A 26,600-nucleotide genomic window follows, 5' to 3' on the forward strand; every position below is an offset into this window, starting at 1 on the left:
AATACAGAGCAATGCTGCAAGACTTCAGGAAATTTATAAAGAAAGGAAGTGGCTTTTGATGACTGGCGGTTGTGTTCGTGTTTCTAAGATTTGGTCAGATAAATCTATTGCCTAAATCCTATTTAAAAAAGAAGGGTTCAGTGTTTAATTTTTCCTAACTGTTGTTCTTATGTAGTAAGAGATTCCTGTTACTATTTTGTTTTATCTTGGAAAATGCCATTTTAATGTTAAGTCTTGCTAATGCGTCATCACGAGGGTACATAGAATTCTTCCTACGTTGTGCTGCACAGATGTTTGGTAACATTCCAGATTCAGAGCCAGGAAATAAGTGTTAATATTTAATCTGTGCACCTTGAGTAATGTCATTAATGAGCCTTTTGGTTTGTTGGGTAAAATAGTATTAATATTTCTCCAGCCCTAATACTATGACTTGATCAGAGTCTGAACTTGAATGTATGAACTCAAGGAATCAGTGAAGCAGCTGTATCTACCTGGCATAAGTATAAATCTATTGTCTCTGGATAAATTTTTAAAAACTTTTACCCAGGGAGATTATTTCCTTCATCTTCATTTGCAAAACAAAAAACACCTGATGTCCTAATTTCCTTACTTTGTCTATATGATTATTATAGGGGAGATGAGCACCCTAATTCTTAAACAATCTCTTGTCAGTGCATATGTTCCTGGTGGTTCTCTCCCTCTACTCCACTCTTGTGAGACCCCACCTGGAGTGCTGCATATAGTTCTGGTGTCCTCAACATATGAGGGACATGGAACTGTTGGAGCAAGTCTAGAGAAGGCCACAAAGTTGATAAGGGGACTGGAGCACCTCCTCTATGGAGATGGGCTGAGAAATGTGGGGCTGTTCAGCCTGGAGAGGAGAAGGTTGTGTGGAGACCTCACAGCAGCTTCCAGGATCTGAAGGGGCCTACAGGAAAGCCAGAGAGGGACTCTTCATCAGGAACTGTGGTAACAGGACAAGGGCAAATGGGTACAAACCGAAAGGGGAAATTTAGGTTAGATGTTAGGAAGAGATTTTTCACTGTGAGGGTGGTGAGACACTGGCACAGGTGGCCCAGAGAAGTTGTGGATGCCCCAACCCTGGCAGTGTTCAAGGCCAGGCTGGATAAGGCCTTGAGCAACGTGGTCTAGTAGGAGGTGTCCCTACCCGTGGCAGGGGGGTGGGACTGGATGATCTTTAAAGGCCATTCCAACTGCTGATCATTCCAGGGTTCTGTGGTTCTATGACTTGACTCCCCGAGTACCCAGGCCGTGCCCAGAGCACAGCACAGCCGGCACAGCCGGGCCCGGCCTGTGCGAGGCAGCGCCACAGGGAGGGAGCTCAGGGACATACAGGGCAGGGGCTGGACAGAATTTAATGAGGCAAAACTACCAGGTGAGTCTACAGGAAGGACTTTCCCAGTTCAGGTAGTCTCAATGGACTGTTTTCAGTTGTGGAATCTTGCCTTGGCCTTTAGCCTTTTCTGCCTTTGGGGCATGCAAACAGCTCTTACCCTTTCACCCAATACTTGCTTGCCCTCGTGTTACAAATTAGGAGAGAGTTTCACACCGGGCTGTTGGATAATCGAGAAATACTGGGTCAGTGTGGCTGGGCTGGCTTCCATTACAGTACTTACTGCAGCAATAGATGTTTGACACTTACAAATGAATTTATTTTTTTTTCTGATTGACATGAAGTGCATGTGTTCTGAGGCAGTAAATGGAAGCAGTGAATATAAGGGACAACAATAATATTTTTCTTGAAACCAAAAATAAATTTGATCTTTATTAGTAGCTAAGTAAAACATTGTATTCACTACTTTTTAAACAGCAGTAAGAGAAACATAATTTCCTGATATACTTGTGGTTTTGCTATTTCAAATAGAATGTATATATTTAAACAGGGAGCATCGACTTTCATCAGAATCCACTGTAACTGAGCTTCCCCTCTCCCTGATTTTGGGCCATTGGTACTGGTATTTACACTGTACAAACACAGTGAGAACTCTCAACTCTCAGGCTTTGAGCTACTATTGTAGTGCCAGAGCACAGAAGTACTTCTGAAAGTTGGTTAGGTTATCTCTGGAGTTTTCACTGGCCTTTGTGATGTACCAAATGTGCAAGAGGAAAATACGTAGAAATCTGCTTGCGAGAAAGTAAGAAAAATTGGACTCATGAACCTTTTTTCTACCATGAGTAACTTGCACTAATATTGGTGGAGTTTGTTTTCATAAAAACACCGACGTGATGTAAAAACTGAATCATTTCCTTTAGTTTTTTTTCTTTCAGTCTTTCTAACCCGAATTGCATTGTAATTAGCCACAAGATACTTATCTTATTGCTATTTCATCACAGTCTTCTAAGCTGTAGAAATGTTCTATCATTCTTGTGTGTGCCAGGTATAAATCTGGAAAATCAAAACTTGTAGAGAGCCTCACAGTATGCACTCATCTGTTTATTATGCTTAAGTGTGCTGCATCTTCCTGGCAATGTGGTATTTCTCAGTCTTTCTGAAATTTCTTTTTGAAACCCCAGCCTCTTTCAGTCCTAGTACTGGAACAAGTTCAGGATGACTAGATGCTGATGGAGTTCCCTTCCAAAAGCTGACTAACTAATAACTCATGTACTTGTTCAGGTCAACTCAAATTTTTTTTTACTGTGTAAAACCACTTTTCCACTTACGAATTCTGAATGCTTGCTGTGGTTTCCAAAATGTTTAGATCTGCCCAAATGCTAGAGAAGTTCCAGAAACAGTTGTTACTTATTCATATGGGATTGTTTTGGAAGATTTCAGAACTTCCTGAGTGGAGTCAACCGTGAGTATTTATGCTAAAGTCAGAATTGTGTCTCCATTTGAAGTTGGCAAGAGCTCAGTTGCAAGGGAACCAGACTTCCTCCAGTGTTGTTTTTAAACTGAAAACAACCTGCTTTGCAGATTCCAGTTTTCTTCACAAACTAGAACACTGCCCTTTTCCTGTCTAATGTCATCTTTGTTACTAGATGACTTCCCTAACACAGCGTTGGAAGTAGACAGAAAAAGAAGTTGTGTTTTCTTCTAATCATGCTGTTACATAGTAAATTGGATCCCTGGCAAGCTTTTTAACACCAGCAGAAGGACAATAAGCACTGTTGTTCATATACTTTCAATATTTAACCTTTACAGTGTTTTAGGCTTGGGCTAATTAAAGCCTTTCCTAGTGAAGATAATAATTTTTCTGCCTTATTAAACTGCATAGGATAAAATTTCTAGCCACAGGTACTTCTTTAGGTTTTGAGTTACACTTAGAAATTCTAATAGTGTGTGTAAATGTTAAGTTGATTCTGTTCTGTCTGAGCAGTCAAATGCAGAGAAGATTAGGGCATTTCCTCCTTTCAGAGGAATAAACCATCTCCCTGTCCCCACGCACACTTCTGCTCTTACTTAATCCCATAAGCTTTTGTGACTATTTAAAAGCTGTTTTTCTATATTAAAACAACAAAAAAAAAAGCCTGTTGTTTTTAAGATATCAGTTAAATTAGGAAGAGAGGAGTGTCTCTTGTGTCCTAGAACCTGTGCTTTGATTTCGTTTGTTCTGTGGCCCTGGCTACAGGACAGGAATAGAGTGTTGCATATTTTCTGTCTCTGGAGCTTTTACTGAGGATATCAGTCAGATTATACTGAGAACATCTCTTCTGTCTCTGGCAGTCCATAAGGCACAGTGGCAGTCAGGAGTAAGCTTGGACTACTGAGTTTTGTAAACACCCAGCATGTAACAGCCATAAGGAAAACATTACCTCACCAGTGAGGTTTGCAGGATGAACACTGAAACACATCACTGCAAATGTTAAATGAACTCTAGACCACTCTAGCAAATTTCAAAATTGCTAGAAGCTTTTTCACCTGAGGAGAGTCCTTTGGAGATGCTGAAAACCCAACTATCTGGGAGAGAAACTGCATCTCCTCTTGTTAGGTTTGGGTTTTTGTTGCAGTCACCCTGACGCACACAGGTCGCTCTCACTGGGAACATGGATTTCCTGCATCAAGAACCTGGAAGCTGCTGTTTCCAAAATAGCTAGATAAGGACCTCAATAGGCTAGTTATGTCCAACAGTTAAGAGAAATAATGACCTTTGTAAGTCAGTAGAAAATATCGCATATTCTAAATATTGCAGTATTAAATAGTAGTTCTATTTTGATACTGTGAAATTTGTCATGAGTGCCAAATTGTCTTTCATTTGTAAGAATGGGAAAGTTTACTGAGAACATAACTGCTGTATTTTAGTAATACGTAGTTGTCTTGCCTTGAAGGTGCATTGATGTGAACATTGCGTCTCATCTTTTCTCTTAAAGTCTAATTAAACTTAAATGGGATATTGAAGGCATAAGGGGTACTTTGAATAGCTAAGTTTGGCTTCTAACCAAATAGAATTGGTACTTTTGCAAGTTGAGTATGTCAGACTGTTATGCATTATATTTAAAATATGATGAATATTTATTTAGCATGAGTTTGGGATGGTCCTGTAATGGATCAAAATCTTATACAGCCACATGCAATTGCCAGTAACACTAAAAACATTCTAGCACCTCTCTTTTATTTCACATTTCAAGAGAAAATGTTTGTAAGAGAATTTTGCAAGGGACATTTAACTCAGCTTCAGTCTGTAAAATTGATTGAAATCTTAGGTTTATGGGGAAAGCTATTAAAACATAACCAGGTTAAATATCAGTTAAAGCTTTCTGTATGTAAACACCCAGTAGTCAAAGAGAATGATTATGCTGTGACTTTTTGGAGCCTTATCTCTGCAGTTACACACAGCCATCTTTTATTCACTAGTCATGGGACCAGTGAGGCCTCTCTGCCCATATAACCATGCTTTTGTTCTGGAAACTCTTCTCTTACCTCAACACCCAAAATCTACTTCATGTTTCTCATGCCTCCCTTGGGCAGTGTGTGTGCCATGGGCAGTCCTGAGTTCGTGTTTCTACTGATACTCATCTATCAAGGATGAGAAAGGTCTTGTTGTTTCTGCTTTGAGACTGAAGAATGGACCATATGGAATATAAAAGTCTCTTTCTTGTCTTTTTTTTTTTTTAATTAAATTATATTAAGCTGCTGTTCATAACTTTATTCAGAACATGTTTAAACTTGGAGGTGGAGGGGGAAGGGATAGTGTCCCATAAAAGTTAAACTACTTTTTGAGTAGCTTGGTCTCTATCTGTACAATGTAGTTTGAAAGCCTAATCTTTTCCAATAATGCAATTGCTCTCCTCTTGTATGGGTTGTGTTTGGAAATTCTAAAGATTCCTCCTTTCTGCAAGGCAAAAAAATTCCCAACCTCTAACATGTTCTTTTTTTTCTTTTTTTTAATATAGATTTAATTGACACTGAAAAAACCTCAGTCAGCACAGTCAGATCTCTTGTAAGTACTCCTATGTGTGTGTGTGTGTGTGTCAGCTTTTACATTGGCTCAAGGGAAAAAGTCAGGGTTGTCTTTTTGGGACTCAGTTTTTCCAGCTGATGTCTGTTAAGAATTACAACTGAGTTTTGTCAGGATAGAAACATGACTCTGTTTTAAATGATTACAAATATGTATGAATTAGCTAAGTTTTCTGTTTTTATAAACACTTCCAAAAGTAATTCAAATTAACTTGAAATTCCAAAATGAAAGAAATGCAACCTTCCTGAATTAACCAGTTCTGGATTATTAGCCAGCAGTTTTTCATCAGTAGGACAACTTGGGACCCCAAGCTCCTACTGAGCCCAAAGAAAAGCTGTGGTACTATCTCACTATGTTAAATAGTTTGCAATAGTCAGACAACTCTGCTTTTTATCCAGGTCACTGTGCCTGGTCATATGCTTTTTGTTGGAAGGTGAGGAGCAGTGAGAGTTCTCCATGGGGTTTATTTTTTAGTGTTATGTCTAACCCTGGGCATGCACTGACATTTCCATACTGTGTCTCAGTGCCATGGCTGGATTCTGTTTGCAGTACAAGCTCAAGTGCTGTGTTTGGAGCACTGAATTAACTGAAATGATTTGTAATATAAACCAATAAACCTTCATTTTAGAGAACTGGAGCTTAGGGAAGTAAAATGATCTCTCTTCTGCTGAGGTTGATGATGATGAAGTTAGTCATGAACAAGCATGTCTGTTTTGAAGAGAATGTATCTTTTATAAAAAGATACCTGAAGAATACTTTTTTCCAAACAAGTCTGAGCTTAGTTTTTCTTAGCTTAGTTTATTATATTATCATTCAATAGTAATTTTATTATGTAGATGTAATTACAGAAATTAATGTGGTGGTCATGTTAAGTATCTGCAGATCTCTTAATCTTACATTACATTAAATGCTGTTGATATTGGCTACGACACAACTGCATATGTTGGGATTCTTATTATAAACCCCAACAGCCCATTAACAGATTTCTGCTAACACTATCAGTAGCAGTTGTCTTGTTTAACCTGAAATGTTAATTGTAGCCTCTCTCATCACCTGAGGGTGGCAAATATATTAATAAAGGTGTATTTTGAGGTGTGCCCACGTTCTTTTAATTCTTGATGGAGCCCTGAAAGTTTCCCTCTTCTCATCCATTCTGTTTATCAGATTGTGTCCATGACAGCCTGGGATTGGGATAAATATGAAGACAATAACCTATATCTCTCACATGCCAGTGCAGGCTAGTTACAGGCCAGTGCTCTGGCCACAGCTGTGATTTGCTGTGATGCTTTTGTTTTTCTGCCACTTGCCTTCAGTCTTTATTCAGGGCCAGTTCTCCATAATGAGGAAAGATTTCTGACATGCAGACAAAATCTTGCCAAATTGTGCTTTTTTAAAAAATTGACTTAAATTGGTCAAATTTGATTCCATTTTCCATACCTGGAGTTTGAAATGCATGTACTGAAGCAGTTTTTGAAGTTGGAAAAGCAAGTCTGTGTAATCCCTTTCCAAGAGTCTGACATTGAAAAGTAAGAGATCAGGAATGCAGTTGCTGGGGCAAAGTTAATAAAGCAGTTTTGGAATATTATGTAGTTTTTAGATTACAACATGTAGACTTTTGAGGACTCTATCAAGATACCTTGTAATATATGAATATAAGTTGATGTAATATTTTGAAAAGCAGTAAAGCAATCTACTGTATCTTTTCTCTGTAGTACAAATATTTAGGGGAAAACAAGCATTGACCTTTCCCATAATTACGCAATTGGGGCATTACTCACACAGCTTTAACACAGTATTTTGATGTGAAGGACAGAATTATCTCAACAGCCTTGAACTATTCAGAGACAGTGGGGAAAAGTCTGTGAAAAGTAAAGATTTGTGGATGCAAGAAGCAAGTATGGAAAAGATTGACTCTCTTTCATCCCCAGAGCACTACAGTGCTCTCTTGTGCAGCATACAGGCCTCTTAAATTGGTTACTTCAGTCTCCTTTGTCTTGATGCTTTTGAAGTGAACTCTTAGAAGGACTAAAACTAATGAACTGACTGTAATATTACTAATATTACTAATTTAATTATTTTTTCTTTTTTTTTTTTCCTGCTCTCTGCTTGGCACTGGTCTTCACCCACAGGCGTCCACTGTTGGCTCTCAAAGGTTACTAAAATTTTAGCAGCTGCTGTGAACCAGACCTAACCTTCACGTGCTGTTGCTTCTCCCCACACCCCACTGTGCTGCTGCTTTGCTCTTGCCTGCTTCAGAACTTCATAAGAGAGTTTCTTTTTTAAATAGCCACAATGAAACTTAGGCTAGAAGTGTGTACCATTCTCTTGCTGCCTGTGTACTTGTTAATCTCCTTGTACAGTATGCTGGTATTTATTCCCTGGTATTTTCTTACCAATGCTAAGAAGAAAAAGGCTATGGCAAAACGGTTAAAAGCCAAACCCATCTCGGACAAACCTGGGAGCCCCTACCGCTCTGTCACTCATCTGGACTCACTAGCAAACATCAACATTCCTGGAGCAGACACCTTGGACAAGCTGTTTGACCATGCTCTTGCAAAGTTTGGGAAGAAGGACTGTCTTGGGACCAGAGAAATACTGAGTGAAGAAAATGAAATGCAACCAAACGGAAAAGTGTTCAAAAAGGTAAAACTTACAGTTTTGTACTTAATTCTGATTTGCTTTTGAGCTGCTTTGCATCTTGCCTCAATAATGCATAACTCTTTAGAGTTCTTCTTCAGTCATCATCTTATAAACCATGCATTTGATGGTAGTTAAAGAATAACAGAATACAGGATGCAATATTTATTCTACTTCAAGAAAAATGAAAGCAACTTTAACGAATGGCAGTGTGTGCTTATGCTGTTATGCACCAACTCACATAAGCTGGTAGAGCTGTACCAGCAGCTTCTTGTCATCAAAATTCATTGTTTTTCCTCACCAGTTAATTTTAGGAACTTACAGATGGTTATCCTATGAAGAAGTAAATGAGAAAATGACTCGCCTGGGGAGTGGACTGACAGCCCTGGGTCTGACCCCCAAGAGTACTGTTGTCATATTCTGTGAGACCCGAGCAGAATGGATGATTGTAGCTCTGACCTGCTTCAAGTACAACTTCCCTCGTGAGTGCTCAACTTGCTTACTTCTGATGTATTTTGGAACCATTTCTCAGCACTGGTTTGGCTTAGAAGTATTTTGACTCTGCCAATCTTGTCATTGAAGGTGTAAGAATTTCATAAGCTTCCTCCGCTGATGGTCTGGTTCTTACAAGTTTTCAGTGTTCTATGTCTTGTGGAGATCCCTGAAATTAACTTGCTCATACTGGTTTTTATGATCTTATTGTAGCAATGTTCTAGATGTTAGAATGACAGAACAGCACAGTTACTATTCAGGGTTTTTTTAAAAATACTCTGAAGATGTCAGTAGTTGCATTTCTCCCCCCAAAATGTTAAGAGCATTGCTCAAAGGCCTCCGAAACAGTGACAGGCTTGGAGCATCAACCACCTCTCTAGGAAGCCTGTTCCAGTGTCTGACCACCCTCTTAGTAAAGAAATGCTTCCTGTACAACTGTCCTCCTTGTTCCAGAGGTCTCTTGTGCCATAAAATTTCTGACATGGGAAAATTAAAAGCTATTTTATTTCCAAATTAGAAAATTCCCAGTTGAGCTAATAATAACCCTGCCCTCCTGCAGTGCTTCCCAGGAAGCTAAAGCAAGAGCTCTTGCATTTAGTGTTACTTTAACCTCTCTCTCATATCCTCTGCCCTCACTGGGACAGTTGTCACTCTGTATGCCACCCTGGGTGAAGAGGCAGTGACCTATGGCCTCAACGAGTGTGGAGCATCATATCTGGTCACGAGTGTGGAACTTCTTGAGAGCAAACTTAAGGTAATTTGGTACCAGCTTCACCTGATATAAGCAACCCTATAATAATTTTACAGAGCAGACAGTGCTAAAAGTGTCATTTCTCTTCTATAGACTGCACTGCCACAAGTCTCCTGTCTGAAACATATCATTTATGTGGACAAGAAGACTATCAATAAATCAGAATACCCTGAAAACGTGGAGATCCATAGTATGCAGACAGTGGAAGAGCTGGGAGCCAAACCAGAAAACTGTAAGTGAATCACTTCAGAGAGGACTAATCAGAACAGTGTTAGCAGTGAAATCAGACCTGGGGTAAGAGGGATGTGTAGCAGAAAACCCCCCAACTGTGCAGGTGTCCAGCAAAAGGCAGTGGCAGATTGTCAGTTCATTCTCTGGCTCCCTTTAAATAAACAAAAAATTTGCTAGATCTCTTTTAAGTGTCAGATATGTCAGGATAAAACTTCATTTTTAACTTCTAAACCATAATCAGAATAATTTAAGACTCCACCTTTGTTTTAGGAAATGAAATAGCATCCAGTGCAGTGTTGCATTTTTTTGCTACCCTTACCTTTTATTCATCTTATTTTCACTACTTCCCTAAGAAAAGAGGAGAAAGCACTCGAAGGACTTTTTGGTTGGTTGATTTTGTTGGGTTTTTTTATTGGCTCAGAAATGTCCATTTTCTTAACCAAGCTGTAGCTAAAAAGGCACCTTGGGCTAGAGGAATAACCATTACATTCCTTGCTCTATTGGGCAGCCAGGAGTGACTGTAAATATAAGGAAGGAAAACCCAATCCTGATAATCTGTTTTCCTTACATCAGCAGTCTGTACTTAGCCTCATCTCCTCTCTCTTGAGTAAAGGAGGAGATAAACTGGCAAATGAGCTTTGGGAAGCACAGACTCCTCACAGCTGCTTATCTCTGATCAGCCTGAGGTGCTGATAGAGACCAGCAGTGACCCTGAGTGGTGTTGTTTTGTTGAGTTTTGTCCCTAAAAGACCTGCTTCCTTGCAGAGATTGTGAAAGCCATGAAAGCTAATGATTTTCATCCTAAGAATGAATGTCAAGGGATTAAAACAAAAATCAAAAGTGTTATAAGCTTACTGCCTTCCACTAACCTGTTTTTCTCCAAGACTGTATTTATCTCTTTTGCTGCCCTTGACAGATTTAGTTGGTCTTCAAAAGGCCTCTTCCATGAAACTCTCAATCAGCTATAAGCCATAATGACAAAAGCATCACCCAGATTGTGTAGATGCCCAAATTTTCGTAATCCTTTTAAAATCAGCCTTCCCTCTCTTACTCTTAAAAACAGACCACTGTTCTCTCCAGCACTGACTTCTGCCTCCCCCACTGACCATGCAGCAGCACAGGGTGCTTGCCTTGGATGGAGCACCTGCTTCACACTGACTACAGACATTTTCACATTGATTGATTAATTACAGAAATAATTTAGAAAGTAGATAAGAATTAATAACAGGTTTTCTCCTGTGTTTTTTAGCAAGCATTCTGCCAAGCAGACCTGTTCCTACAGACTTGGCTTTAGTAATGTACACCAGTGGCTCTACTGGAAGACCCAAAGGAGTGATGATGCAGCATAAAAACTTAATAGCTGGAATGACAGGACAGTGTGAGAGGATACCTGGACTGGGGTAAGAAACAGTTGTGTATGGAGAATTAAAACAGAACCTCCAAAAGTATGCAAATTTAGAGAGAGGCTGCTGCTGGCATTGTGTGTTATCAAGTTTGTTCATTTTATTGTGAGTCCACTACTCTAATTTATAAGAAATATGTCTTGTGTTTGTGAACTTTCCCTGTTTGAAAAGTATGCCCTTTCTGGCTCCTTTCTCACATGCTTTTGCTACTTTTTTTTATTACTCTTAGTCAGTGATGGATTTTTGCACTTTTGAGCATCACAGGATGCCACTGGATAAGGAGATTCCTCATCTAGTGCAACTTGGGGAATTTTTTTTAGACACTTTCAGGCAGCTCGAATGGGTGTAGGAAGTATGTCAGAGCCCACCACTTCCACTGACCTACAGACACCACTGTTGGGTGGCTCATGCACATGCTGCAGAACCTGCTCAAGTACAGTGCACTGAAGGAGCAGAAGAGTAATAAATTGTGTGTTGATGATAGTAAAACCAACTGCAAGTCCCCTCACAGTAATGTTTTGGGGAAATTTTTCATGACAGTGGGTGTGTTTGTGTGTGCATTCACAAAGGGTTCAATAGCTGAAATGAGCTATGTTGCTAAACTCCTTTTATGAGAGGATACAGACCCAGTTCTGACTGTATGCTGGAAGCTTCTGTTCAGTGACAGCTAGAAATGTCTTGTTGGGAAGTCTCTGAGCAGTAACTTCCTCAAATAAGCCTCAGTGCTTCAGTGATAAGCCCTCTTCCTAGAAATATATCTTAGAAGAAGATGACTGACAGGGTTTTGTCATCATTGGTCATTATTTTAAAATATAGAGATTTCATCCTTAATTTTGTAACTGGAATGAAATCTCCCAAAAGGAGAGGAAACAGCAGTGAAGCACTAAGGAACCTTTATATTTCCTAGAAAACAAGGCAAATCCTGTAATTCATACTGATTTCAGTAAGGTCATATCTCCCCCTTTTGTTTACATACTGTGGTTGAAATCACATCCTTCTTGTGTGCAGAAGAATAAGCCTTACTTGTGATCCAGGTCTTTCAAAAAGCAATAACCAAGCACGCAATAAAACTGTTAAACAGTATTTTCAGTCCATTTATGCCTCATGGTTAATTGGGTAACCCTCTCCTTTCCTAGCCCCAAGGACACTTACATTGGTTACCTGCCTCTGGCCCACGTGTTAGAACTGACAGCAGAAGTTTCCTGCATCACCTACGGCTGCAGGATCGGATATTCCTCTCCACTCACCCTCTCGGACCAGGTGAGGGGTGGCAGAGTCTCACTTGATCAGTTCTTTATCCAGTTATTGCAGATCTTCTATTGAGCCCTTTGCCTTTTTCCATTTAACAGTTAAGATAAATAAGAGCAAATTAAGCCATAAAAGAGGTGTCTGTATGTTTTGCTGGTATAGAAATTTGCATCAGGCAAAACAAAGTCCCAGAGGAAGATGGAGAAAGCAACTACTAGAGGGAGGAAGTAAGAGAAAGATAAACAAAGTGAACTTGTAAAACATCTAGTATTTTGGTTGAAGTAGTTATTAATTGTCACTCTTTCCATCACAATGGGGGGAAAAATTACGCAGGAACAGGGGAAGAGAGTTATACAAATCACCTGATAATATATCTCCCTCTTTTTTTAGTCCCTCAGTTTTAAAGAGCTGTTTGGTTTTCTGCTTCATAAACTGACATTTTTTTTAATTACAGTCAAGTAAAATTAAGAAGGGAAGCAAAGGAGACTGCACTGTACTTAAGCCTACACTGATGGCAGCTGTGCCTGTAAGTATGCAGAAGCAGATATGTTTAGCAAAAAAATTATGTTTTCTATCTTTTTCATGCTAGAAAAGTCTAGATGTGATAAGATCACAAAAGCAGTCCCAGTCTGGAACTCCTTTTTCCATAGGGACAAAGCAGGGTGGCTTTGGCCAACATGGACACTTTAAGGATATGGGCAGTTGGCTGTCACAGACTCAGGCTGTGCTGCCATAGTTTTTGGGGTGCTCAGTCTCAGCTGCTTGTCTTCAAGGTAACACTGAGGCTGAGTCTCTCTCGCTTTCTCAGGGTAAGCAGGACAGGCTTAATCTCTTAGAAGCAAAAATGATCAGGAGACTGTAACTCCTATTACTTCTGTAGCTCATGCTGCTCTTCGAGTGACCAGGCTCCTGCATTCCACAAGGTTATGGTGCTATCCAAAAAAATCCACAAATGTTTGTGTCTTTCTAATGGAAAAACCTTCCTCATGTGTCCTGGAACCACATGTGCTGCTTTTGTGATCTTATCACATCTGTGGCTCATGAGACTGGTAGCACCAGCTGTTGCCACATGGTGGTGGTGAGTGAGTAGGAGGATTTAATCTCATTTAAGAATAGAGAGTTTGGGTTGGCTTTGGTTGCTTTGCATCTTAGAATAGCCAAGAGTTTTAAAATCAATTACTTGCATTTTTTTTTGTTTTATAAAATGCTAAGCATATATAACAGCTTGGTCTCTTTCTTAATAATTAACAGAGTGATAATTAATATGTCTGAGAACTCCAGCCTGCTGGAAAATATCCATTTAAATTTATTTCATGAGGAGAAAGCACGTAAATACTTCAAAGCATTGTGCTCCAAAACAAACTTGAAGGAGCCACTCTTTAAACTTCTATTAAATGCTTCATCAGTCTGAACACTATTTTAGGTTCTGTGTATTTTAGTGATCATAAGGTTATTATTTTAATGGAAATTAATCTCTCGTCTGTGACAAAATTGTGGGTTTTTTTGGCAGATAACTCGAATTACTGCAACCACATTGCTTTGAAAGTTGAAAAACAATCTTGGAAAAGGAAATGGTGAAATGAAATCTCTTGGTTCATTCCCTTGCACTTGCCAGTTGCTGTGGATAAAGTACAGCATCAGGACTCCTCAGCACGATACATCTTGCATAGAATATACCAACTTTTAGCAAAGAGATTTACCTAAACTTGAATTCAGAATTTTCTAAGCCAGTTTGTCACAGTTTAAGTACAGGTTAAGGTGTAAATAGCACTGAGCTGTGGTGGTCTGTAAATTGACTGATTGATCACACATTGCTCTTAAGCACTGCCTAACCAATGGTGCAAATATTTTTCACTCTTATTATCCATTGCAAAGGAAGAATAATATGTGGGCTTATTTATAGCATAACATGGACTTTAATTTACACATGCTAGTCTACTACTCCTTGTGGTAATTTTCCTTGCTTTTTTTAACACTTTGTAGGAAATAATGGACAGAATTTATAAAAATGTCATGAGTAAAGTTCAAGAGATGAACTATATCCAGAGAACTCTGTTCAAGATAGGCTATGACTACAAATTGGAACAGATCAAGAGGGGATATGATGCACCTCTGTGTAACATGTAAGTATTATTCACAATCCAAGTGTACCTTTTGCCTTGGGATCTGTTAAGACAGTTTAAAAGAAGGATCATCTGAGCTATCAGACAGTTCTCATCCAACGTGCAGATACCATCTAATGACTAACTGAAGTAATCCAAGTTCTTACTGGAAACGGATATTTAATGGTAGGAATGACTAATCTTCCCAACAGCTGACTAGTTAGTTTTCATTGGATTGCATTTTTTTGTAATAAATTTGGAATGTTTGTTTAGTTAAGCTACAGGAATTCTGCCTCTTCAAGTGTTACACAAGAGATAATGGGTTTTGATTCGCCCTCCTGTCCCTGCTAAAATCTGTGAATAAGTTCATTTTTAAGGCGTTTCCAGATAGGAAGGAAGGAAGAAGGTTTGTGTGTCTTTTATAAAAGTGAGCTGAGTGAATAATTTTTAATGCTTCTTTCCTCCTTTCAAGACTATTGTTTAAAAAAGTAAAGGCCCTGCTGGGAGGGAACGTCCGTATGATGCTCTCTGGAGGAGCACCACTCTCACCTCAAACACAAAGATTCATGAACATCTGTTTTTGCTGTCCTGTTGGTCAAGGCTATGGACTAACAGAAACTTGTGGAGCTGGAACCATTACAGAAGGTAGTTAAAGCACTTCTGGAAATACATAATTTAAGATATAGATATGTATGTATGGGGGTTTGAGGGATTTTTGTGAAGTCCAAATAGCTGTAGTTCTTAACTGCAGTAAAGCAACGTGAGATAAGCTACGGCCTATTTATATTTCAAATAACAAAAAACCTTCTGTTCTTTGTTGTTCTCTTCCTAAGTTGCTGATTACAGCACTGGCAGAGTTGGAGCTCCTCTTATTTGCTGTGAAATAAAACTGAGAGATTGGCAAGAAGGTGAGAGTATTAATTGTGTTGATTTCAGAGTAACTAATTTAGCTGGTTTCTTTGCCTACCTGCTTAGCTAGAGGTAGCATATGAAGTAATTGTTCTTTATCTTTTTTAACATGATCAATTAGTGTGTTTTAACTTCAAGCTGACATTTCAAAGTAATTTCTTGGCAACAGAATATATATATTAAAACTAATTATGTGGGACTTGGTTCTTTTCAGGGGGTTATACTAATAAAGACAAGCCTAATCCTAGAGGAGAAATTGTAATTGGTGGACCGAATGTCTCAATGGGATACTTTAAAAATGAAGAGAAGACAACAGAAGAGTTTTCCATTGATGAGAATGGTCAGAGGTGGTTCTGTACAGGAGACATCGGGGAATTCCATCCTGATGGGTGTCTGCAGATCATAGGTGGGCCTCAGGTTTGGATATTTTAATATATTACAAGATACTGACTAAACATAAGCATGCTGTTAATGCTGTTGGCTTTGCCAGGACTAACCTACTTAAGGTTATTTGCTTGCAGAGTCACAGTGTAAAACACATTTCCAAAAGTCCTCACAGCTGTAGTAATGGAAGTGATGCCATTTTCTGTGACATTATCACCATCTAGATTTAGCACATGGACTTTAAAGAATAAATGTAACATTAACTTTTGTATTAATTACCAGTCTTAAAAGGAGAGTCCTCATCACTTTCTTGCAACCTGTGTGACAAAAAGTGTAGTGCTATATAGAGTTTTTTACAGAAGTTTTTACAAAGTTAGCAGCTATTAGCTGCTTTAACATTTTAGTAAGATGCTTTAATTAATGTTTGTGCATAGCATTGCACAAAATCCATATATAGTGGCTTTGGAAATGAGTGTGGTAATGCAAAGGTTACATGAAACAAGCTTTTCTTTTTCCCTTCCCCTGACTCCTAGATCGTAAGAAAGACCTAGTAAAGCTACAAGCAGGAGAATATGTATCTCTGGGCAAAGTAGAGGCAGCACTGAAGAACTGTCCATTGATTGACAATATCTGTGCTTATGCCAAAAGGTAAGAGTGGTATTAATTCAGAAACTCCATTCAGACTGAACACGAAATGCAGGCTCTGATCCACTTCTGATGCAATGCTCTGGTTTTCTGTGGTTTCCATTGAACAGCCCCCTCCACCAGAATGCAAGTTCCAAAGAGTATTTCCCAGATTCCCTAAAAGCTGAAGAAATGAGCAGTTTTTCTTTTGGCATTTCACCTATCCAAATACACTCCAGTTCCATCCCATCTCTTCCCTAAACAGGCATCATTATATTTAGGATGTGTTTTGGTCTTCTGTCAGAATACTAGTGAAAAGTTAATCTGGACACTTTGCACCTAATCCAAAGCTTTCCAGTGAGTTTTGGAAATGGTCCTGTTCTCTCCTCCCCCTCCCCTCAGTTGAAAACACTACATGAGGGGGAACTGCAGAGAACTGGCTGAGCACCAGGTTTAACTGGGAAGCTAAACTGAGATGTGCATACGTAAAACACACAAAACCTGATTCTGATCAAAGCCAACATTGTAAACCAGCTTCCTGTTAAGCCATGAGTTGTGAAGGCTTACTGTACAAGAAGGATTGTGTATGGGGGAGTGACTCAAGGTCAGAGAGCCCTGGGCATCTGTGGCTGTAACATCAACTAATTTACTCCCTGAAATGGAAGTCCTGACTGGATCTGTGTTCCTTCCTTCCCTTGCCATCCCTGGGCAGTGACCAGTCTTATGTGATCAGTTTTGTGGTTCCTAATCAGAAGAGGCTGATGGCTTTGGCTGAGCAGAAAGGCATCAGTGGAACCTGGGTGGACATTTGTAACAATCCGACAATGGAAGCGGAAATACTGCGAGAGATTAAAGAAGTGGCAAACAAGAGTAAGTAACAGAGCACCTGGTGCTGTTACCCAGCAGAAACTGTAAGTTATCCTCACTAACTGCTCCTCCTTCTTCCAGCTTCTCTCTATCTGCCAAAGAGTAATGGTTTAATCAGAGGCAAAGACCACATGAAATTGTTGCCTATTATCCCAGGAATTTACATACTTTTTGGTCCTATTAGTGACTTTATTTTTTGTATTGTTTAAAAAATATCTGAAGGTTTTTTTCAGCTAAATTCTAGAGACAAGTTCTTTGCCTAATACAGATAAAATAAGGCCCAAAAGAACTGTCAATTTGGAAAAAAAGTTACAGGACATTTGCTGGTAAGGAAACAAGTTAAGCAAGAGATTTCAAAGCTTTTTTTTGCCATACAACTTTGTTTCCTACAGCTTTGAACAACCACAACCCTTGTGGTTGTAATGGCTTGCAAGCCTGCTATTTCTTGCTGTGGTATTGATTAATCAGAAGTCTCATCAATCCTTTAGGGGGCCAAAAAAATGAATAAAGCAACTGGGGAAGAAAGTCTCTGAAGCATTTGGCACCTCATACAAGGAAGCAGTAAAACCTGGACTTAAGCACAGGCTAAGCACTGCCTCTCTAACTGTACAGAGGAGAATCTGCTTTTGAAAATGAGAAAACAAGAATGAAAGGCACTATTAAGTCCTGCCTTTAAAAATAAAATAAATCAATCTGTAGGTCTTAGGTTTGGGTTTAAACATTTTAATCCATGTTTTTCTGTCATGAGTCAGGCAAATTACTATCTTTATAGCTTTGTACTCAAACCCTTTGCTTATATGTTCTTTGTACCTTCTGGATAGTAATCTACTATTGAGATACAATTAGTTTAGGTGAAGCCTTTTTCCAAAACTATTTTAAAGAGGTCGTTCTCATTCTTAGTGGAACATAAAGCAACTTCCTCATGAGCAGACACCTGTCTGAGTGAGAGGCAGCAGTGCATTGGTGCCGGCCGAAGTTAGAGAGACAGAAACGCTCCTGGGTCCCGCCTCTGCTGCCCCCCGGAGGCTGTGCTGGAAATTCAGCTGCCAGTCCATGTCCGTGGGATCGCATTCCTACAACCAGGAGCTGATAGCAAACTCCATCGAGTACTGTGCACATGCAGCAGCTCCCTGCGCTGTTCCTGCTGCTCCTGCCCTTCCCTGGAGCCTCCTCCTTTGCTCCCCTCTCTGGCCCATTGCCTGGGCAAGAGAGAGAAGCAGCTTTGGCTGCAATGAGGCTGTGCATGTGCAAAGACACTGCTTCCAGCTCAAGGGAAAATAAGTGGCTAATGTAACAAAAATACAGAGAAGTCCCTTTGTTTTGAACTCTAAGTAAAATCTTAGGAAGGAGGAATTTGGGAAACAAACATTCAACTATGGAAAACATAGAAGTCCTTCATTATAATTTAAATATGAAGCACATCTAACTAGTCTGAGTTAACCTAGTTATTACTACATTCCTGTAACAAAGATAGAACTGTAGATTTCTCTGTATCCTCTTGTGGCAGTAGCCTCAGAGCTTCAGGCTACACAGGCATTTGTTTCAAGCTTTAGATTTTGCACTGTCACATCCAATGCAAGCTACAAGTACAGTGTATTATTAGCATATTTGCACACTAACCAGCACTCAGCATTGGTGCAGGGCCCTGTGCCTGTGGCCCTCCTGTAAGGTTATTTCATCAAGTAGGACACCGTATTATACAAGCTACAGGGTGCTCACCTTAAATTTTTAGGTAGCACAAATTAGTATTTCATTTGGCTTTGTAATCACAGTCATGCTTCTCTTTCTTCTTGTACCTGCAGTGAAATTAGAAAGGTTTGAAATACCCATCAAAGTACGGCTAAGCCCTGAACCCTGGACCCCAGAGACTGGCTTGGTAACAGATGCTTTCAAGCTGAAAAGGAAAGAACTGAAAAACCATTACCTCAATGACATCGAAAGAATGTACGGAGGCAAATAAAGCAGCTCTGTTGGCCAGGCAGTTGTGCAGATGGTTCTTCTCATGCCTCAGTTCTGGATGTCTGTGTATACTGTAGATATCACACATTCAAAAAACACACCAAATAGGTGACTTTCTGTAATCTCTGTCGAGTAAAACAGAGTATCTTAGACTCCAAGTTCGTAATTATTAGAGATTAGACACTGATGGTCTCCATAGAGTTTCATGTGATAATCTCCAGTTTCAAGACAGACATCATTATGTGAAGCAGTATGACCAGGTAATTTTATTATTATTGTTTCTCTAGCATATTCAGACTGCTTGCAACTTCTGTTTAACTCATGCTGAAGTATGATCTATGTTTCAAAGAGTTAAAAATAATGTGATTGTGGTGATTCTTCTGTCATAATAAGACACTTAGCAAAGGAGGAAAAAGGAGTATCTAATGTCTACCCTTCTCCATTTAAAAACAAAACCAACAACATTAGTCAAGAACTTGCTAGAGATCACTAATAACACACTGTTTAAGAATGGATGAGTTCTTCTGCAGATCAGTATCTTGATTATTTACAGTGCCTACAACAAAATATGAAGTACACTTACTAAAATAAAGGTGAACTGAAAAGCTTTCTAAAAACAAGTTATATGAAATTTCATTCAAGAGCATTGAATTAACTGTTTCAACTCCCAACTCACCAAACAGATTTTACTCGCCACTGTATTTTAATTCAAGCAGAGCTTTCCACTGGGACACAGCGTGGAAGAAAACAAAGACTTGTGCTGCTACGGGGGGTACTGATGAGAAATCAGTGCCCAAGTACTGGATGCAAAACTTGCATCTCAACTGGCAAACAGCAGTGAAACTGAGGGCAGTGGTCTCTAAACAGACTTGAAACTCAAAGGAGTTTTGGTGGGTTTTATTGAGAGGTGGTTGGCGGTTTTGTTTTCAAGGCACTGATCCTCTAGACCTTCACATGCATGTGAGTAATAGTACAGGTCACCTGTACAGAATTAAGAGGCTCAGCCTTTAAAGGTCTGTCTTTGCTTTATGGAAAGGTATTTCTGTTCACCTTTTAACTATGGTAAGCTTAACAAGGCAACCAGAAACCAACTGTAGTTTCCCTGTCTAGCGTTGTTTTACTTACAGAAAAGTAATTTGTGGCCAGGGAATTTTTGTTTTATGGAACTTGTAAAAAGGGACAAATCACTCTTTACAGAAATTCATTACAAAAATGTTCTCTTATTAACTGGAAGTCTTAGATGTGAAAGAGTGGGAAGATATAATTTAATAATACTTCATCATTTTTGTGCCGAATCCTGTACTGTGTCTTCTTTTGAATTGTAACTGAGCTCCTGCATCCCTGCCAGCTCTTCACACTTGAACCATAAGTGCTGTAAAAAGTGAAGGCTCTTGATACACTTCTACTTTGCACTTTCTTAGTTGTTTTATATATGTTGCTTACATTTTGTACAGCTGTGGCCCTCAACTGCTATATATTACAAATGCACTTGAAAGTATATATAGATTTCTATTCATAATATTTGTGTTGTGTATATGATGGTTAAAAAGAAAATCTATTTGGTATTGTCACTGTACAGAAAGTAAAAGATTTTGTACAATGCTTCTCGAACACACGAGCTTGCAATGTCAGGGCAAGGTTTTTTTCTTTCATTGCATGTATGTGTATTTTTCTTTTTTCCAGTTAAAATAGACTTTGGCAAAAATAAATCATGGCTATATACTCCTCAGCTAAATCATCCCTCCTCCTGGGGACCAACTTGAAACTTCCCAATGCATAACTTTCTCTGCCTTGACCAGAACACTGCCAGCTCATCTTCCAAGAAGAGGGGAAAGAGGAAAAGAAAACGGTATATAAAGCTGACTGTATCTCATTGTGCATGGAACTACAAGAGTCACTAAAAGGAACAAGGAAGTAGCTTTTCTAAAAAAATTAAATTATTATTTTTTTTTAAGACACATACAGTTGGTTTACAACAACAGGAAGTACTTCCCATATCAGTAGCAACTATTCAAATTACTTGGTCCTGGAGCCAGGTTACCAATTTTTCTGTGTTAAAACATGGTCACTATTAAATAGCCTTTAGTCAGCCTGTCAGCATCACAAAAGTGAAGTACATATGAAAAAGATACTTGCACTTGAGTCTGTCAGCAGGCTATAAGACTATTTTTTTTTTTAAAGCCATGAATGTATTTATATGAAATGTATTTTATCTTCTGTGTCTTGGTTGACTGAGGATTGCTATTTTAAAAAATATACATACACAATGTTAACATTTCAAAAATGGAATACAACTTAAATGGTTCAACAAGTCTGTGTTCTGGAAGATCTTTCTGTATTGCACAAGTTGTCTCTAGTTACTGTTCTGTGCCTCCCATTCTGTCTGAAACCAAGCCTATCTTAGAAGGACTTCTCAAAAGCAGCAGCAATGAGTACATGCTACAGATATGAAAAACAAAGCCTCCAGGGGGCCTCATTTTGCTTTTAAGGAATGAACTAAATATGGGTGTGCTGCAAAAGGCAATTTGATACACCATCAGCTTTTCAAGCATTTATGGAGAAGGGAAAGGTTTACATCAGGCTGCCTTCAAACATGGGGTTGTTTGCAAATAAAATAACCTGCAGTTTGGAAAGAACTTTATCCTTCATTTTAATGAATTCTGAATCCTTTTTGTGACAGAGCTGGTGAAGAAGAAATAGAGGATGAGGAAGAATGTGTAATTCTTGCCATTAAAAATAAGGAACTGGGATGCAGATGAAGGGATAGTAAATTCCTTTAAAACCATTATGTGCTAGTTGCTGTATGCTGTGCCTGGCTGAAAGAACATGGACCATGGGACTGAAGTGTGAGGGAGAGGATCACGTACTACACGTGAAGGTTCCAGAATGCTCAGAGTAGCTGCATGTTCTTCAGAAAGCAGGTTCAGAATTTAAAATTATCCTCCTAAGTCTGAGAAACAAATTCAAAGAGAAACAAAAGCCAGTTTGGGCATATCCCATGTAAGATTCTATTTAGGCCCCCTAACACAAAAAACATGGGGTATCCAGAGAAAGACAGAGTATAACTACCTTTACAGTGAGACTAGAAAGCTTCATCTATGAAGGAAGGTTATAGTTGAGGTTAACTGGCCTGAAGAGGAATGGCACGTGATGAGATGAGTAACCTTCAACTCCATGCAATGTTACCCTAATGGAGGTACAGAGAGCCATGGCCACAGAAAGAGGAGGAACAGTTAAGTTTACACAGTCACATTTACAATTTGACACAGAACTTTAAACCAATTCCTTACTAAATACTGAACTAGCTGCCCAAGCTCTCTGCCATTGAAAGTCTTCAGAGCCTCAATGAAGGTTAAATAAAGGCTTTTGAGAAACAGCTTTGGCACAGCCCCTTGGGTGGGGGCTGGCAGAAGAGTCCTGGTCCCTGTACAAAACAGCAGTGATGCTGCATGTAACAGGGGTCATTAAATGGCTTGCAAGGGGAAAAGAAGTCTGGACAGGGACAGAAATGAGTTATTCCCTCAGGAGCAAGCGAGGTGATGTTTGTGTAGTGCCCATGATAACACTTGGAGCATGACAGGGTGCAGAGCTCTGCCTGCCACCTACACCAGTGCTGAACTGCAGGACTGGGAAAGGAACAGAACACGAGAATGTGGGTCACTAATTTTCAGCCAACCCCCCCCAGACCTACCACATCCCAGAACTATAGTTTAAAAAAAATATGTTGTATTCTAATGATAAATTAGTGATGTTCTGCAATTACATACAAAACAAGAAATAAATTCTTATTATGTATTTGGTTTTGGCGTGTTGGGGTTTTTGTTTCTTGGCTCTGTTTGGTTTGGGGTTTTTTTGTTTGTGGGGTTTTGTTGTTTTGTTTTGTTTTTTTTCCTGAGCCTGCCCAATGACTAAGCTCTATTTACATGAGCATAAATAATTTCCCTTTTGAAGGCTAAAATTTACACAGTGGAAGCTTAAAACATAAATCTGGTGCTGCTTTTGCATAAGGTGATCAGTAAAACTTGCAGTCACTGTTTATGTGGAACTGCAAACACTGCAGAGTAAAACTATGAACTTACCTGGATTAATTAAAAAAAACAAACAAACCACATTTCCAGGTTACTTAGTGCTGCTGCAAAGTAGATTAGTGATTGCTTTTTAATGTGATGGGATTACAGCAGCCATGGAGGAACAGGGCTGACTGTACTAAACACACAGCTGTACTTGGCCTGTCATTTTCATGTATGAACGAGTTCTGACAGAAATGGGGTGATGTTTGCACTATTGCTTTACTACTGGGAGCTGTAATAGGTAGAATCTTCCTACAGCTTTATTGGGGAAAGACATACTAGAAGAAAATCAAATCCATTCTGTACGGATATGGAGTTTTAATGAAGCTGATTATCACAGGTGATTTGTCCAAAACTGCCTTTAGGTGGAAGCATGTAGTCTTGGCATTAGACCAGTGCTAATTAACTTAGACAAGCAGAGCTCTGGGTACAGTGTCTGATCCTCACAGTTCTCACCTGTGCTTTTAAAGCAAAAAAAACTTAAAAAAAACTAAAAAAATAAAAAAAGGAAACCAAAAAACCACCAAACCAACCCCACAACCAAACCCACCCCACAAACTGCTGGATTTTCCCCTTGTTCTCTCTTTCTGAAACACCAGTAGTCTCGTTAAGGAACACTAAGAGATGCAGGTCACTGTGTTTGCTACACATGTTTATTCTGCATTTACCCTCACATGTCTCCTATTACAGAAGTTTGCCCACCACATCTATCTCCATTACCTGTGAACATCCAGACCCTGAGCAGGAATACCCTTCACTCCAAGACATGACCTCATGTCATTAAAATGCTAAAGCAAAAAGATGTCATAAGTTTTACCTTTTAAAAATACAGGTAAGGACTATTAGCACTTGGATTTAAAACAGCACTGGAGTACTACTAACAGGACTGTTGTGACTACAACTTCAGGGAGTGAGTCCAAATGTTGTTCCAGTACTTTCCAAAAAGCCCCAGCCCTGGGAGGTGTTTCCAGGGTTTTTATTTGTTTTAAATAACTAACCTAAACCTTTTCTGTTGGATATAGATCAACCTATTACTTATGGTGCTCCCCCAGGGAGTGAACACGAAGAATGGATGACTGTTCTCTAGAGCTGCCTGCCCTACTTTCTGTCTTCTATGTTGAAGCAAACACAAGCTCTCCCAGTGAGCCTGTTTCTGTGAAATTTAATCAGGGTCATTAAACCAGGGCCCCTGTGTCCCCATGTTCAAAATACAGCACCTGTCCCATCTCCCTATACCCTTTGTGGCAATTACTTCCCAAAGCCTTTAACTTCACCACATCCCAGAACACACTTATGTAATAGTGCAACTCTCACTTGCTGCTTTTTTTTTTTCTTGTTATTTTTAAGACCTGGATCTTGGCTCTGAACACTTGCAGTAGCACAAAACCAATATTGCTGTGAGGAGGGGACATGCACAGGTGGTGGCAGTGACTTCTCCAGGACCTCTGCAAACAAACTCTACACCACAACCCAAGCTGAATTTCTAACTAGTCAGTCTGGATCAGTTTTAACCTCCATGCAGCCCCCTCTAAGGATTTACTGGCCAGCAGAGTCCTTCACTTCAGAGGGAAGATGCCAGGAAAATTGTTCACACCAACAAAAAACACACTGTAGAAAAGCAAACTAAAACCTCACACTGTGGAGAAATATCCATCAGACTCTAGGGTTTGGCTCTCTTGAGATTCTAAATGGATATTCAGCCCTTCTAACTGTAGTAAAAACTATAACCTGCTGTTGAAACTGCACAAGATAAAAACTCTTCTAAATGCTAGTGAGATTGTGAATCTGTAACATGTGCAGCCTCCCTGTTCACCTCTGTGCATAATGACAGCTGAATTTAGAGTTACCAGATAAACAACCTGGGAGCAGGGAAAACTCTGAGGCACTCAGGGCATACACAGAATTTAAAAAAATCCACAAACAACAAAACATAACTATGGGCACAGAGCTTTTGGAGGGGAAAAAAAAGAAGAAAACTCACCTGTCTCTTGCAGCACCAACATCTAGCACAGCCACACTAGGAACCACCCAGAGCCCACCCTTTTAACACTTTCCAGGCCTTTCTGATCAAGGAGCAGACCCTCTTTAGCTGATTGCCAATTGTTTTGATACCCATTAACTCTGCCTCTGGGTATCTAATCACCACAGCTGCTGCTGCTCATGCTCCAGTACTCCACCACCTTTCCTCCCAACACTTCCATGCTTTTCTCTGCTCCATGCCCTTCAAAAGCAAACCTGCTCTGGGAGCCTGCCCAAGGCCTTTGCTGCTGACTGCTGCAGTTTTATCAGCAGGGCACTGGGTGACAGCTCTTGTGCAAGAGAGATTTGGATTAGGTATTAGCAAGAAATTCATTACTTTGAGAGTGGTGAGGCACTGTCAGAGGTTGCCCAGAGAAACTGTGGCTGCTCCATCCCTGGAAGTGTTCAAGGCCAGGCTGAATGGGGATCTAAGGAACGTGGACTAATGGAAAGTGTCCCTGTCCACAGCAGGGGTTTTGAACTGGATAATCTTTAAGATCCCTTCCAACCCAAGCCATTCTGTGATTCTGTGACTAGAACTCGCTCCTACTCGCACTTATTTTGGCAAACTTGCATTTCCCAAGCACGAAACATCTCGCTCCTGTAACTCAGGGAGCCTGTCGAGCGCTCTGTTTGCCGCGCCGAGGGCCCAGGAGGTTTTGCTCAGCTCTCCGCGTTCCCTCGCAGAGGCAGCGGGAGCTCCGGCGGCTCCGCCTCCCGCGGTGCGGTGCCGCGATGAACTGCAGCGATGCGGCGGCCAGGCGCTGCTGGCGCGTGCTGCCGGAGCTGCGCGCCCGGCAACTCCAGCGCGCGCCCGACGGGACCCCCCCCGGCGAGACGGCTCGCTGTAATTCCTGCTCATCATGATCTTTTCTACGGCTGCCTGCGGGGGGCTCATCTTCGTACACCCCGCTCGCGAAGCTGGAGTCCAAACACGACCCCCTACCACTGTACATGCAGCGAGCGACTGGGCCCCCGGCCTAGGCAGCGGCCGAGGAGGGCCCAGAGGCAGCGCTGTGAGAGCGCCGGGACCGAGCAGGAGGAAGGGTCTGTCCTGCGAGGGCATCGCTCCTGCTGCCCTCCAGCTTGGGACTACAGACAGCCAGAGACTGCGGGGGAAGAGAAACCCACGGCTCTTGTGCAGTCGCACAGCGCTCAAGGCCTGTCGTGCGGTGAGAGCTGTCCTACAACTCTTGCATTCGTTTGTATCGCTTTTTACAATAAACACCTGCATTACCTACTGTGGCCTTTCGGTACTTGAAGGGGGCTTATGAAAAGGAGGGAGAGCGAGTTTTTACACGGGCTGGTAGCGATAGGACAAAGGGGAATGGTTTTAAACTAAGAGGAGAGATTCAGACTTGCTTTTAGCAAGAAATTCCTCACTGTGAGGGTGGTGACACACTGGAAGAGGTTGCCCAGAAAGGTTGTGGATGCTCCATCCCTGGAAGTGTTCAAGGATGGGGCCCTGGACAACCTGATCTAGTGGG

At 40.3% G+C, this 26,600-nt stretch overlaps 1 protein-coding gene across 2 annotated transcripts; it reads left to right on the forward strand.

Moving 5' to 3' along the window:
• The first annotated feature begins 7,534 nt into the window (after positions 1 to 7,534).
• On the forward strand, positions 7,535 to 21,367 carry ACSL4 (acyl-CoA synthetase long chain family member 4). Of its 2 annotated transcripts, XR_001920410.2 has the most exons (15): positions 7,535 to 8,060; positions 8,359 to 8,536; positions 9,191 to 9,300; positions 9,391 to 9,529; positions 10,778 to 10,928; positions 12,068 to 12,191; positions 12,634 to 12,705; positions 14,163 to 14,302; positions 14,754 to 14,926; positions 15,115 to 15,189; positions 15,405 to 15,596; positions 16,108 to 16,222; positions 16,911 to 17,068; positions 18,868 to 19,284; positions 20,708 to 21,367. XR_001920410.2 is itself a non-coding variant. In XM_008933540.3 (14 exons), exons 1-14 carry the CDS (start codon positions 7,710 to 7,712, stop codon positions 19,023 to 19,025), a joined length of 2,136 nt encoding a protein of 711 aa, XP_008931788.1. In that variant the 5' UTR covers positions 7,535 to 7,709; the 3' UTR covers positions 19,026 to 21,367. The 2 variants fall into 2 exon arrangements, 1 of the variants encoding a protein (XP_008931788.1); XM_008933540.3 differs by having other exon boundaries at positions 18,868 to 21,367.
• Positions 21,368 to 26,600: the final 5,233 nt, after the last annotated feature.

This window comes from Manacus vitellinus, unplaced genomic scaffold, assembly GCF_001715985.3.
Source record: "Manacus vitellinus isolate BGI_N305 unplaced genomic scaffold, ASM171598v3 scaffold_19_pilon, whole genome shotgun sequence".
NCBI lineage: Eukaryota > Metazoa > Chordata > Aves > Passeriformes > Pipridae > Manacus > Manacus vitellinus.